The sequence below is a fragment of the Ciconia boyciana genome, chromosome 5 (assembly GCF_034638445.1).
Source record: "Ciconia boyciana chromosome 5, ASM3463844v1, whole genome shotgun sequence".
Taxonomy (NCBI): Eukaryota; Metazoa; Chordata; class Aves; order Ciconiiformes; family Ciconiidae; genus Ciconia; species Ciconia boyciana.
Genome location: NC_132938.1, coordinates 8,777,882 through 8,792,137, shown reverse-complemented (window position 1 = coordinate 8,792,137; position 14,256 = coordinate 8,777,882). Strand labels below are relative to the sequence as shown.

General features: G+C 38.0%; 1 protein-coding gene across 2 annotated transcripts in view; it reads left to right on the top strand.

Annotated features, from left to right (window-relative positions):
• FAM53A (family with sequence similarity 53 member A) overlaps positions 1-14,256 on the top strand; it is a 73,070-nt gene that overhangs the window by 27,814 nt on the left and 31,000 nt on the right. For both annotated transcript variants that reach the window (XM_072862746.1, XM_072862745.1), the window contains exons 3-4: positions 1,911-1,965; positions 4,201-5,000. In XM_072862746.1, the coding sequence (XP_072718847.1) occupies positions 1,911-1,965; positions 4,201-5,000 (855 nt within the window). The remainder of the gene's footprint in view (positions 1-1,910; positions 1,966-4,200; positions 5,001-14,256) is intronic.

The window sequence follows — 14,256 nt, the reverse complement described above, 5'->3', positions numbered from 1 at the left end:
TCAGCATCCAAGATCTTAGCCTGTGTGAATAGTCTTTTAAACACCCCTAATTATTATGTTATGATTAAGTCATTCTTATTGCCCTTTTCCATGTGGTTCAAGATGCATTAGCTTTAAGACTTTTTGACATGGAATTCCGTTCCAAAAACATTTTCTGTAGCTATTATCTGATAGTTGAATAGGTTGGTATTGCCTTTCATTTGGGGAAAACTGGAGAGGGAGGAATTTGCTGAAAAACCTTATCTGTAAGTCTCTTTAATTTGTTTGCTTCTCCTTCAGGAACAGCTGAAATGTAACTATTATTGTTATCTTAATGTTTTCTTGTGTTCTAATGATACCTTAGTAGCTGTTTAGAGTAAGTGATTGATAATAGTTTTTAAAATATGTATACTATATAACTGGCAACTACAGTTATGAAAAGCAAACTAGTAAAAGTGACTGCTGCTCCTGCTGTCAAGTTGCAGACTTCAGATGGTTTGAATAGGACTAATTAACTGCAAATCTGATGGAGATTCAAACATGGAGTTCTGCTGTTTACTTAAAGTAGCCTTCTTTAAAAGGAAGTTATAAATGCATCTACAAATGTAAATGTAAAGGAAAAATCAAATGGCTTGTCTCACATGCAGATGTTGATAAAAATAAGATTCAAAATCTGATTGCTGTCCTTTCATCTGTTCCATTATTTCCTACCTCTAAAACAATAACACCAAGGGAATTTTACCATAGCTTAGCATTTGTCTTACACATGGGGCTCAAGGATATAAAGTTGTCACTAGCACTCTGTGTGTTGCTATACAGCAAGAAAGAAAAGCTTTGTAGCCCAAGGATGTTTGTTTAAAAATTGACTTTGTATCTGGAAAGGAAGTGTATGTACAATGCTATCTTCTTTGGCTATACACAAAAAACAATGTTCATATAAAGTGTGTTGCTCTCTTTTTAAAGCAATCTTCCTCTCCACCCTGAGGTGGTGATGGGGGAATAAATACTGGCCCTTGGGCTCTGATGGAGCTTTAAGCCATTTATTCATAACTCCTTTATAGGAGGCTGGATAGCAAGCTCTATTCTTTGTCTGAGAAATCTAGACCCTTTAAGGATGCCTTTGTATTAATATTTTCTAGGTAAAATTAGTTAAAAAAATGGAAAAAATTCTCCATACAAACTTGTCTTACTGTGCAGATGCTACTGATGAAGCTTAATCATAAATTCTTAAGCCCTTTACACATAAACTTTGTTTTAAGCATAGCTTTTACATTATTGCTGAGTAGTGAACCGTCACCAATGAACTATGATTTTTTGAAAACTGTCAGTCTGCAAAAGATTATTTTTGGATAGGAAAGACTTTTTTCCTAATGGCTCTTGTACTTTAAGAAATAAGAAAACATTTTGCTACACTGATTCTTAACAAAATGTAAAATACTAGGAAAGCCTGATTTGGGCAATGTTCATTGTGGGGACCCTTAAGAGTTTGTGTATTTAATTTAGATAAAGCTATTACTGTCTCTTAGTTTAAGGTGAAGTATTTTGCTTTTTACCCTTAAGATTGAAAATGGAAACCCGATTGTCAGACTAATTTCCTCTCCACTGAAATGAGAATTGGATCAAAGCTTTTTCATTAAGGGTGAATTATCACTCTTAATTTTGCAGTTTATTCACATGGGGTAATGTCGCAACTCTTGAAACAGTTTTATACTTAGCAATATATCAGAAAACATGGCAAATAGATGCTAGAGGTTTTATTTAGGAAGCTGAGCTGTTCAGGAATTTCTTCAAGATACCCAGCGAAACCCCGTCCTTTTAAAGACGTTATTAAATGCATATAGAGGGAAACTGAAAACTGCATGCAGTTTCCTTGAGGTGTATGTTCTTTCACACAAAACTCTTTTTTTTTTTTTTTTTTTTTCTGATTTCAGTACTCATCTGAGAAGCTGAACAAAAGTGGCAGCTTGTTCCCTTTCGAAATCAACGGTAAGTTCTTCGGAAACCTTAGCTGTGTTTTACTTGAGGTAATTGGTATAGCAAGCAGCCTTTCTTTTGTAAATAAGGTGAGGGGGATGGAGCATGCTGTTGTAGAGCCTGCTGGTTTAAGCTGGTCTTTGAACAATACTGGGAATAGCTGGTTGTTAGTTTTGTACTTGTGATCTGCTTTGCATAGTAAAAGCCCTTGTAACACTTTTTTTTTTGGTTCAATATCTCCTATGGTGTACAGAAGCACAGCAATGCTGTTTTTCATGCTAAATATCTCTTCGGGTTCCTCAGCTAGCAGAAAGCTCTCACATCTTTACACACCTTCTTGCACGCTTTGCCAAATAGAATATCTAGCATGATGCAAACCATAAGTTGAAGTCCAGTGCCTTCATACAAGCGTTATTTGCTTTTTCCCCCCTTGGTCCTATTAGAATAAGTTGTATGTAGCAAAAGTTGTGTGTTGATATGTAAACTTTGTACTGCTTTATTAAGGGATGGACTTGAAATTTTGCATGTTCTGTTGTGTCTTTAAGCATGGAGGATTTTTATTTGCTCAGTGGGATTCCCCATAAAATGTGAATCTTGGTTTGTGTGAGGTTTCAAAGGGAAATGGTATTTTATCTTAAATGCCATTACCAGGTAAACAATTAAAACACATGTGCAACTCCTGACTTTTTTTTTTACAGTAAACTTTAAACCACCCTCCCAGCCTGGGAGAAAGCTTCCTAAGGATTTTTAAAAATCAGGCCAGTCCAAGCTAGCAAATCATCCTACAGTAGATGCTAGGAGTTTTAAACATTATCTGGATCCCATTGTGTTGGCTATTTTGCTTCCATTGAGTTATGGATGGTCCCTGCCTTGAAGAGCTTACATGCTTAAGGCAAAGCACAGTATGTGGTTGTACCCAGCTGAAAGAATGGAGGAGGAAGGACAGAGGAATTCTAATAAAACATGTTGTTTGAATAGGCCAGCTGTCTGCACAGTTAAATGATTTTGAGACAATAGGGTGTTCTTTAAATAAGATCCAAATAAACAGGATAATCCATGACATACTTTGGGCATGGAACATGTACAACTATTTGGGTTTGCAACTTTTAAAGCTACTCAGCAAATCTTTTATCTGTTGATTACTCTAAAACTTAGTTTAGACAGCCAACTATAAGAATATACAAGTATTTAATGTTTCGGCTATATCCAGGTTCTTAAAATAGGCGCAGGGGAAAAACTTGGTGTTTTAAATATTCTTTCTTTAAAGCTGGGATAAGTGAAACTTACTTGGCTAATTGGTTTAAATTAGCAAATTTTCTAACCAAGCATGAAGCACTGTTAACTGGCCAACAGTTTTGCTGCTTTTCAATTTGCAAATCCAGTCTGCTGTAGTTCTTATTACACTTCATTGTACAATGTGGAGGAACAGCTGTAAAATGTGCAGAATGTTCTCAAAGAAACGCTTTACAAAAGAGTGAGAGGCTTCGCTGGCAGACTGCTTTTAACCCAGCATTGCCACTTCAGATGAGAAGTTGTGCACTGTGGGTTATGTCTGTATTCACAGTAAAACTTGCAGGAGGTTCTTAAGGGATACTCACTTTATTTTATGCATTGAATTAAGATTTTTTTCCTACACTTTGAATATGAGCAAAAAAAAAGGAAACAATCTGCAATCTGACTTAACTTTATACTGTTTCTAATATAAAGTAAAGCTTTTCACACCACAGAATGTCAACGCCCATGTCTTTGAAACTTTTCTTTAATAAGGTATTCTTAATAGAAAAGCCTGACAGCCAAATGAAGGACAGCAGTCTATGAAGAGATTATCCTGCTCTTTTATTTAAAAAACAAAAATTCCCTGGTGGGTTTTCCCATTACAACCAAAATGGATTAACAAGTACCTTAGGTTGTTCACTATTACAGGTTTTAATTGTGGTATATGCTATGTGCTAGGAAGCAGGTAAGGAAGCTGTCCCTGTTGCTTGCAAAGAAACACAGCGCTGTAATCTTTCAGTACACAGGAAGAAGCATTAACAATGTACATACATACTGCAATGCCTGGATTGACTCCTGAAATACTTTGGTCTTCATGTTTTTGGAATTTTCTACCTTTTTTAAAATGAATATGTAACTATAGTGTAAAATTTTGATTAAGAGTTTGATTCATGGTTTTACATTAAACTGGGTTAAAAACAAATTGTCATCTTCCTTTGCATCATTCACCTGTATCTTTCTTTTTGTTTTCAGAAGAGAGTCCTTGGAAAGCTTTAAATGGGGGTTGCCCAATCCAGACTGACACAACAAGGAATTCAGCTTACCCTTTCCCAGTGTGCCCATTCAGCCCTGGCACTGCCAGTAATGGTCTGCAGTGGCAGCAGGAATCTTCCAGTACGTCTATGGTGTCAGGATGGATAAGTGAATTAAACCTTAACGAAAACTCGGGTCAGCCCTTGGCACCACCAACGAAACGCCATTGTAGGTCCCTCTCTGAGCCAGATGAGCTGGCTCGCTGTCGGTCACCGTGGAAGCCTGGCAATTCAAAGGTTTGGACTCCTGTGTCAAAGAGACGGTGTAACAGTGGTGGTAGCGCTACCTTGCAACGCTGCAACAGTCATGGAAGTGCAACCTTACAGAGAAGCACAAGTATCAGTCTGCCACAAAACATACTGTCACTAAATAATGTCTTCACTATCACCAGCTTCAACACATCACCAGTACCCAGACCTTCCTCTGCCAGCAGCGGGTTTGTGGACAGTAGCGAGGGCAGCACAAGCTCGAGTACCCGCTGGAATTCTGGAGGGCCTTGTGACTTTAACCCAAGGCGCCGCCTCTCCCTGTCCCAGGAGCACATCACCGAGACGGGAAATCTCTTGCCTTCAGCCAACAGCACTCCCACCTCCACACCCGAGCTCAGCCGGCGTCAGGGCTTGTTGAGATGCCGCTCTCAGCCTTGCGTTCTGAATGAAAAGAAAAGCCGGCTAAAGCGCAGACGGGAGGAGGATGTACGATGGAACAGACCATCGTTAGACTTTTTTAAAATGACACGGGTGAGATTTTGCTTTCCTCTGTGTGAAGGGAACTCTTGCAGAAAGGCTCTTTCTAGATAAACTGAACTAATTTGTAGTTGTTAGATTTGCTTTGTGTTCTTGTACTGATATATATCACCTTCAGCAGCATAGCAGGCTTCTTATACTTGCCAGTGCTATACCCTATAGCAACTTATTTACTTTTTGCTCACAAAGCCAAGTTCTTGAAGCCCAGTGTGCTTGATATAGAGTACAAAGAGCTGTGAAAAGATGCTTGAAGCAGAGGCTAAAGAAAAATGGCTTGTTTTTAAAATGCAAGGAAGCCATGGGGAAGGGGGGGTAGACAGGGTAGCCAAAAAGTTATGCCACTATGTTCCCAGATAACAGTGTGCAATGATTTCTAAGTCATCTTTGTGCAAATCTGTTTGGTTAATCCTCCCCTTACAGTTTGAGTAATTCCATAAAGCTAAATAAGAGCAAGCAAATCCCTTATAAATGAATTAACTAAAGAAACTGCTAATAAGCAGTCAGAAATAGAAATAGTGTTCTAATATGGCAGCTGCAGATACTCCAGCTCAGTGGAGAGGTGTTTTACTCCAGTTATTCAGACTTCTACTTCCCTCCTCATGTGAGAGTAAACGTGCTGACTTAAAAACTAGTAAACTTCAGTTCATGCCTATACTTTGCATGTAATACAAATGCATGTATAGAGCTCATTTTTCAAAGCTTCTGTGTCCACAGAGGCAACTGCTGCAGTTTAAAACTGAAGATGCTAATTTAGTTTCTGTAGATGTAAAATTGAGTCTTACGTTATGGTCAGAGAACACTTCATGCTTGTGAGAATATAACCCTACTGCCTTCAGCAGATACCAGACTCGGGAGGTTTGTGTGAGTACATCTGTTAAGAGTAGCGGGGAGGAGGCAGTTTGCAGAAGTAGCAATAAAAATGTAAGGGAGGAAAATAATTCTGCACCAGTGTCCCTGCATTTGATGCACTGTGCAGAAGAAAAGCTGAATAGAATGGGATGCTCGCTCAAATGTCCAGTCTGTGGTACCTTGGTATTAGTAGACTTTACATAGAAATGCGTGGGAAAAATACTAGTAAGATATTGAAACTGAACTGTCTACTGTGGGATATTATGTCCACTTTGCTTAGCTAAAAGTCTGTATGATGTCATCTGTCCTTCTCTTATGCCTTTGAGACAACTTATAGCTTAAAGGATTTTCTTCTTTAAAAATACAGCTTTTTTGGATGAAGCTGTGGGGGTAGGTAATTGGTTGGCAAGCCACACAGAATGATCTGTTTGGTTATTGACAAGGCTGATAACCAGTTCTGTTGTAGACATGACTAGACCCTGTTCTGAGTTTTGGTTAAGATGCAAGTTTACTAGTTAGCTAATCAGATCTTACCTGTTTCTCTGTGTTAATCACTGCTGAGATTAGTTTGCTAATCTACTCCAGAAATATTAGTAGATTTGCCTTTCAACTGCCTGTGTGGTCTAATGCAGGTTTCTTTATTTAAACTGAATGTAAAATTTAAAACCTGTTCCTTTTTTGGCTAGACTTGCTGTTTGCATTCTTCAAGCTCTAGAGGTGAGATGCAGTATTTCAGACTGTCAGATTAGTTTCAGTTGCTCAGGTGTTACACCTTCTAAATAATCCATATAATAATGTGTATGGAGAAAACCTGATATAGCCCATGTCTGTGGAAAGTGTGGGGGTTTTTTTTTGCTATTTAGATTTGCTGCTGAATTGAAGAGTACATCAGACTAATATTCAGCCAGTCTTGATCACTTCTTCCTGCAAGACCTATTTTGAGATGATGTTTTTTTGATAAGCTGAGTAGTTTATGCAACCAAGTTCATCCTACAGTGTCAAGGCCTGATGGGGTTTTTTTCCAGCTGTTTTGGTAGAATCTTCCTATAAAGATACTACTGTGTATTTAATTAAAGGCACAAAGTATAGTTTGGAAATATATCAGTTTCCAAACATGCTAAACTTTAATGAAAACATCTGTTTAAAAACTAGGCAAGTACTGAAAACATTTGAAGTAAAAATTGAATTATGTTCTAAAGAAATGCTGGGGTTTTTTTTTTTTTAGAATGACAGCTTGCTTACCCATTACATTGTTAGAAGTCTTATATTTCTTCATAGCGTACCTTCTCCCCATGCCCCAAATCCTGGCAGATGTATATGCTTTGAAACTTATATTGTGGTCTTAAACATTTCTCTCAACTTAAAATTACTGCTGTGCAAAATATTATAAGCTAATACTACCGAAGACTTGTTTTGAAGTGTCGTACAATGAGATGTGGATGTGTCCTATATCTGGATATAGCTCAGTGAAGATCAGGACTACGATAAGGGGAAGTTCAGTAAGACCTCTCTTTCATGTCTCTTGATGGCTCCTTATTGTTTCCAAAAATACTTTTTCTGTGATTTCAAATTCACTTCTAAGTCAGTTTATGAAAGACCTGTGTTGAAAACAAGTGCTTTTAAGGATATTTTGTTCTAAGCTTTACTGCAAATATTTTGATGTCCTCAAATCTTCCTAAAAAGGTAAACTTATCAAATAGTTGCTCAAAACCAGGTCAGTAATTAGATAATTAGTATTGTTTGTGGAGAACTTAAGTCATAGTTGACCCATGTTATGACAGATCTGAAGGTGCTGGGAAGGGAGAGTTCTTACTTTATATTGCAGTGGTATATTGGAGCCACAACTGTGTGAAGAAGGGAGTTTTAGGTCTGCGGCCATTTCTGCCAATGCTGTGGAGTGCTGAGAGGTTGGCATTGAAACACCTGCCAAAGTTGCCCAAGGTTTCTCAGCTAGGAATTATCTCAAATCAATATTTATCAGAACTAAATGATTTATTTACTTTAACCTGAAGCAAGTGCTGTTGTATCTGAGTGAAGATCTTGAATAGCTGTGGCTGGGTGAAGCTTTAGAGGGAGAAGGGGATGAAACGTGTTTTTGGTTTGGTGGTTTTTTGTTTGGGTTTGGTTTTTTTTTGCATTAGTGAACTGGTGTTTTGCTAGCTGAGTTCTAGAAAATATGTGGTGGCTGCTGCTTCAGTCCCTACTAATTTGCTAAATATAAGTGCTAGAAAATCAAAAGTCTAATTCTGAAAGCAAAGTTCCCATTGTCATTGCTTTTTAAGCTTAGAGATAAGCATAGGTGAGTAAATCCAGATTTAGTAATCTATCTTTGTAATCTATCCTTAGTTTCTGTACTTGTTCATGGCTCGCTCCTTCCACTGTTGCCTCTTTAATATTCTAATTTGTGCCTTTATTTAAAAGAAGGAAAGAAATAGGGCAGCTCTTAACACCAGAAAGTGTTTCTTTCTATATACTTTGATTTTATTTTCTTCTTCCACAGAGCTTCACACTACTTCAGTGTACTCCCCCTCTGTTTTAGATTTTATGCCCTCTTGGAAAAGAATATGCCATATCTTCAATTCTCATGGAAAACACTACTTAATATTCAGTAAAATGAGTAATTCATGTTTGTAGAAATAGGTTGAAATGATCAGGCAGACTGCTGTACACCACTGCTTAGCTCATATAGTGCTGAATTCTGGAAGGATCTTTTTCTGGACTTGAAGCTGAAAATACAAACCTGTGAAACTTCAGACCTTCTAGAATGTGAAGACAGCTGTAAAAAACAAGTGGAAAGGACTGTAGGAAAAGATAACAAAATGATAGCTATTTTCAGCCTCTAAGGACTCAAAATTACTTTTCTCTGTTCAGTTATGTATGCAAGAATAGCTGTATGAGTTGTAGAACTGCAGAAAACAGTACCTATGCCTACTTAATATTTGTTCACAATCGCCCAAGTAAGAAGCTGGCTCTAGTGAGGAGTGTTGGTCTTCCTTCACTGCAGCAGGAATTCGATCACCCTGGTATTTCAAGATGACTATGCATAGCAAAGAGCCTCTTTGGACTTGCGCTCTTCTACAGGTAATAAGTTCTATGACAGAGGCTGCTACAGGGTAAGTAAAGGTGGCATTTAGGCTGGTAACTGCAGTAGGAGGTTAGAAATGTTTCTTTACTGAAAAGAGTTCTTCCACCCCAGAAAACTGCAGAGCTTTTTCAAACGTTCTGCTTCATTAATTATGTCAGTCAGTCCTGAGGTGTGACAAGTGAAGAACAAGAGGTTGCACAAGTTTTTCGGTGTGTAAGCAAGTTTTATTGTGACAGTAACATTTAATTCCATTTCAGATCAAACAACACACTGTAGTTTGAAGTCTTTCTGGTGTTTAACATTCTTGTGCTACTCCTCCCCCAATGCTGTGGCATGGAGTTACCAAAAAAAAAAAAATCTTGGTATCGTGCTTTAAAAGAAACCCCAGACTTTTTCTAATATGTTCTCTGAAGTGGTCTTTGGTCTGTTTAAATAGTTAATACAAAGTAGCTGTCTTTATCCAAGTAAGGAGTAGTTTCAACTATTCAGTGCTATGGCACCTCATGCATTAACTTAAGACTAGGTAAGACAACACAATTAAAAGTTTTTAGGGGTCTCTCAACACTGAAGGAACTCGGGGTCTGAGGTTGTGATTCCTTAGCACAGGGTGCTTCTGCCTTCTTGGAAATGCTTTAAAGTCATCTGGATTTTATACTAGTGGATTTTCTTGGTACTGACAGAGATCTGAAGTGCCACACCAGGTCAGGCCAAGCTCTGCGTAGCCTGGCACCCTGCCTGACAGAGAACGGCTGCTTTGAGGCATGCAGGAACAATGAATGTGCAACGTGATACTTCCTCCAGCACGCACGTTGGCCTGGCTTCTGCCAGTGTGCATCTTGGGGGCTTCAAAGTGTGCATCGGAGGTTCAAACTCTAACTACCAATAGATCTATTTTCTGTTGATAATCTGTTTTTTAACCCTTTATCTTGGACCTCCACAATATTCCACAACAGTTTAATTTTTGTAAACTCTGTTCATCATCACCTTCTCCAAACACCTGAATACTTGATTTATTTTCTTTCTTGGAGTTTAAGGTCTTGAATCAGCAAAACGTTTGGATAACTTTGATCCTTAAAGTAAATTGAGCTTAAATTGTCTCTGCTTTATGATTACTGACTTTATGCTTCAGGTCACAGTGATGTAGTGGCTTTGCAGATCTACATAGCAAGGAGGGCTTCTCACAGAAGATACCATCTGAGTTATAAAGACTTGTTAACTCTGGCTGAAACAGCAAGACTAGCATCACTTACGGACTAGTTGATAGTGATTTCCACAGCAGTTTAAAAATGCACGCAAAGTAGGGATGAACGGTGGGAGTGGATAAGTTTCCTGAAGGGTGCAATGAGGAGGCAGTGTTCTATCAAGGGTAGAACCGCATGAGTACTGCAGCTGAACTTAGATCAGATGACCGCTACTTTTCCTGCAGAGACTTTCTTAGTAACTGCTGATCTCTCTTGTGGAATCTCTGCATCTACTTACTTGAATTTTACTCTGTGTGGGCCAGTTTGCAGAAGCCAATGTGAATAGATACCAGGGTGAGATGTGATAGTAATTATTTTATTTAAGTATCTAAACCATGGTAACAAACTTGTGATTGCTATCTGTTATTAATTCTGTTTTGTTGGTCTTTGAGGTCACTGTAATGGTCAGTATGTGGACAGGTAGATGACTTAGTCATACTGCAGCCTCACTAAGTTTAAACAAAATAAGCTCTAAAGCATTCTCCTTGATTATTTGAGTTCTTGCTGTCTAGAAAATTTCCAGGTGTGCCCTGTTAGGCATAGTTACGGTACACTTTTTCACTTTGATTATGCTACAACAAAGTGGGTTAACGTTCCCATGCTGCACAAACAGTGTTACTGCTATCAGTAGAACTGAAGCATAGACACAGAAAAGACAGTGTCATACACATGAGTAGTGTGGTGAAGTAGCTGCTCACTTGCATTAGGCTTTCCCCCAGGCTGCTGTTTTAGCATGTGCAAGATAAAAAAGTAGTATCAAGAGTCCCTTACAATGCTAGCAAGGTAACCTGTGAGTCAAGCCTGGACTGGCTAAAGTAGGTTAAGTACTGGCTCATGAAATTCATTCAGATTGTGTTCTCTAAATAGTAAGCATGTTCCTTTACATAAGCATCTCAAACTATTTAAAGCTTGTTTCTTATAGCCTCCTGTCAAAATGGGAACAAACAGGTTATTTGGGGTAGATGTATTTTCTGCTTGTGGATACAGTTAAGTCTGCAAAGGCTGTTCTCTGCCAAGCACACTACACTTGTGTAGTGTGATTTGGGGAAGATATTTAATACAGTTGCAAGTCTTAAGTGATTAAGCTCTTGTGGTACTCTTGCAAGAAGATGTAGTACAGTATCTCTTGATCAGAATATAGTTCTGATTTTTTTCTACCTGTGGATGACACTTTGCAATTCAGTGATACATTGATGTGCACTGCTGCTTCTCAGGTGAAATAGGTGATAGATGTCCTTGCACTGTATGGGGGTATCTTCTGCTTCAGGGCACCCTTGAAGCCCTTGGCTTTTGGAATGCTTTTTGTGGAAAATACAATACAGGTGAGCTATGTGTAGTGAAGGATTGGACTAGGGTTGATTGGGATCAATAAAATGGTAGCAAATGTAAATATGCAACATAATTAATTTACTAGTAGTTTCCCTTTGTATTAACATTAAGAACCAAAAACAACAGCTGTGAATGAAGCAATTGAGCCAGGGAGAGAATTTTGTTTCTTGTTTGAAAACTTAATACCTATTCCTAGGGGAGCCTTTAACTTCACATTTGAAAAGTAGAGCTAATCCTGGCCTACCTTTGCTTTGAAAAACAGTTCTGGGGCCTTTTTTTTTTTCTTCCCATAGTAGTAATTTCTATAAGTGATCATAAACCAAGAAACCAAAATATAAGATTATTTGTATTTCAAAAGACATGAAGTAATTTAAGCTCAGTGGTCAATGGTCTTGTTCAGAGGAGGGGAGCTGGGTATCAAAATTGTCCAGCTAAGTAAATCAGTGGTTTAAATCCACTTTGTGTGATTCTAGGTATAAACTTAATTTATAGCCGAAAAGAAATAGTCAGCAATAGACCTCAAGGAAAATGTTTCTACTGTTTGCCTATGCAATGTACCCCTACATGCAAGAGGCCAAAGACTTCAGCATTTCCAAAGTGTAAGTGTTTTTTCTTAAGGGCAACCTTATGACTTGGAGGAAGAATGTCTGAATGGAAATGGATACAATAAGATACTTGTAGGTTTTCTAAACTTCAGAAGACTGAAAATAAACTATTGCTATGCCTACAGGATTTTGAATAACAGAATGCAAGTCAACTTTGATCTGCTAGAGGTTGGTCAAGCTATTATATTTATTAATTGCAAATGAGTTTAGAAGCTAGAGAATTGCTAAGATTGGGAAGACCTCTTTGGAGAGGACCAGGGATGTGGAAGGTTGGAAGAGTTTCCTCAGATGCCTGCTCTCCTATGGCATTTATGAAAGGGAGAGACTTTTTGAGCAAACTTCAGTGATGGCCACTGACAGTCCCAGCACCACTGTCATGGGTGAAACAGCACAGATATTTGTGAACTCTTTGCACCTGTGTCTGGATAACAGATGTCTCAAACTTCCAAGTATTTTGACTTGGATTGTAGGTTAAATTGGCTTCTTCGAAGTTGACCAATATGCATCTACTATGTCGTGATTATGCCTCCCATATCCTCAAATTAAATGAAAAATAATGCACGATAGTTTGAGTTGAAATTTGTGTGGGTTACTATTTACATTTGGCTTACTATCAGTCTGTAAAAAACAATTGTGGAAATTACAGGTGAGGAAAGATGTTTTAAATCATCCCGTCTAATTCTCTGTTGATGCATGATTACTTCCCCCAATATATATTTTTCTAATATTCGGTCCAGTGTAGCCTTTTAAATGCCTCCAGGGATGTGGTTTCCTTAGCAGATAAAGAGCCTTTTGTGGGAAGCAAAGGAGGTTTCGCTTAAGCTATAAAACTCATTCAGGCTCACTTAAGACAGTGGCATGTATTTTGCATCTCTTTCCTACTGTCATGATAACAGATAATATTTAATGGAAATAAAAGTTTAAATTAAGCTTCCTGGTCCTCTAGTTAATGAAAACATATGAGCTTGCTTAGTCTCTATTTGAAAGCAACTTCTGCAGGAGTGGGAGGAGGGGTAGCAGATACTAAACATGGTGTCTAGAGATTAGGAGTCTGTGTCCAGTTATTCCTTTCTGTTTTGTGAAAATGTTAGGAATGATTGTGCTTTTTGCCTGGAATATTTTTTCATGGGAGTTAGAGGAATTGCAGATGAGCAGTAGTTTTTGCTGTAAGAAGTAACAGTCGAAGACCAGGGCTTCTTGCAGAGCTGTCTGAGGACTTGAGTAGGACCAGCTAAAGTGTTCAGCTAGATCTCTATTTCCAGTCAAACATTTAGATTATTCCTTTCGCTAATAGTTATGTCTCTTAATAATTTAAAGCTCTTCAAAGTACTCCAGTAAAATAGGTTAATCAAAGTGAGTATCTTGTAGAAAGTGATGAACCTTTTCAGACTTCTTAAGTTTTATTTACTCTTCTTTGTGAAGTGTTATACAGATGCTGCTTCCTATGTTGAAGCTCTTACGTAAAAAAAAAAAATCAACTGCTGTTTTCAAAACTTAAAGCAAAAAAAAAAAATTCCTTAACCTATATTGCATCAGAACAAAAAGCCTGTATTCCTGTGATCTGCACTGAAGATGTGCATAACTAAGTGGACTTAAATTCCAAACATATTAAAAACGAACAAACAACAAAAACACACACACACCAAAAAAAAAAAAAACCCCAAACCCAACACATCTTTATTCTATGCTGTTACAAATTGATAGGGGGGAGTTTATATGGGGAGGTGTTTAGTTCAAATGGTGTTTGCCTTCTCAAACAAGTTACTGCTCATTCCACTTGGGGAAACTTGACACAGAAAAGCCAATGCTGATTTCTGACTTGAGGAAAGCAAGCTGTTCCCTGTGCAAGCTCAGTGCTTCCACTTGGGGTGTGATATGTTGGGTCTGTTGAACTAGGAATTTGTTCCTGTGTTTGAGTTCATGTAGCTTAAATATACCTGTACTTGTTAGCGTTCTTCTAAACTTAATCATGTGTAGCATCTAGTGCTTGTCTCTTGCTCTGTCCATTGTTTGAGCAGGAACTTGCTTAAATAGCAATAGTATTTTTAAGGAGGTTATAAAAATAGTTTAATGAGTAGTACACTTTTATAAGTAGTTCACTTAAGTTTAAAGACAGCTTTTTAACCTTGTTAGAAATCTGT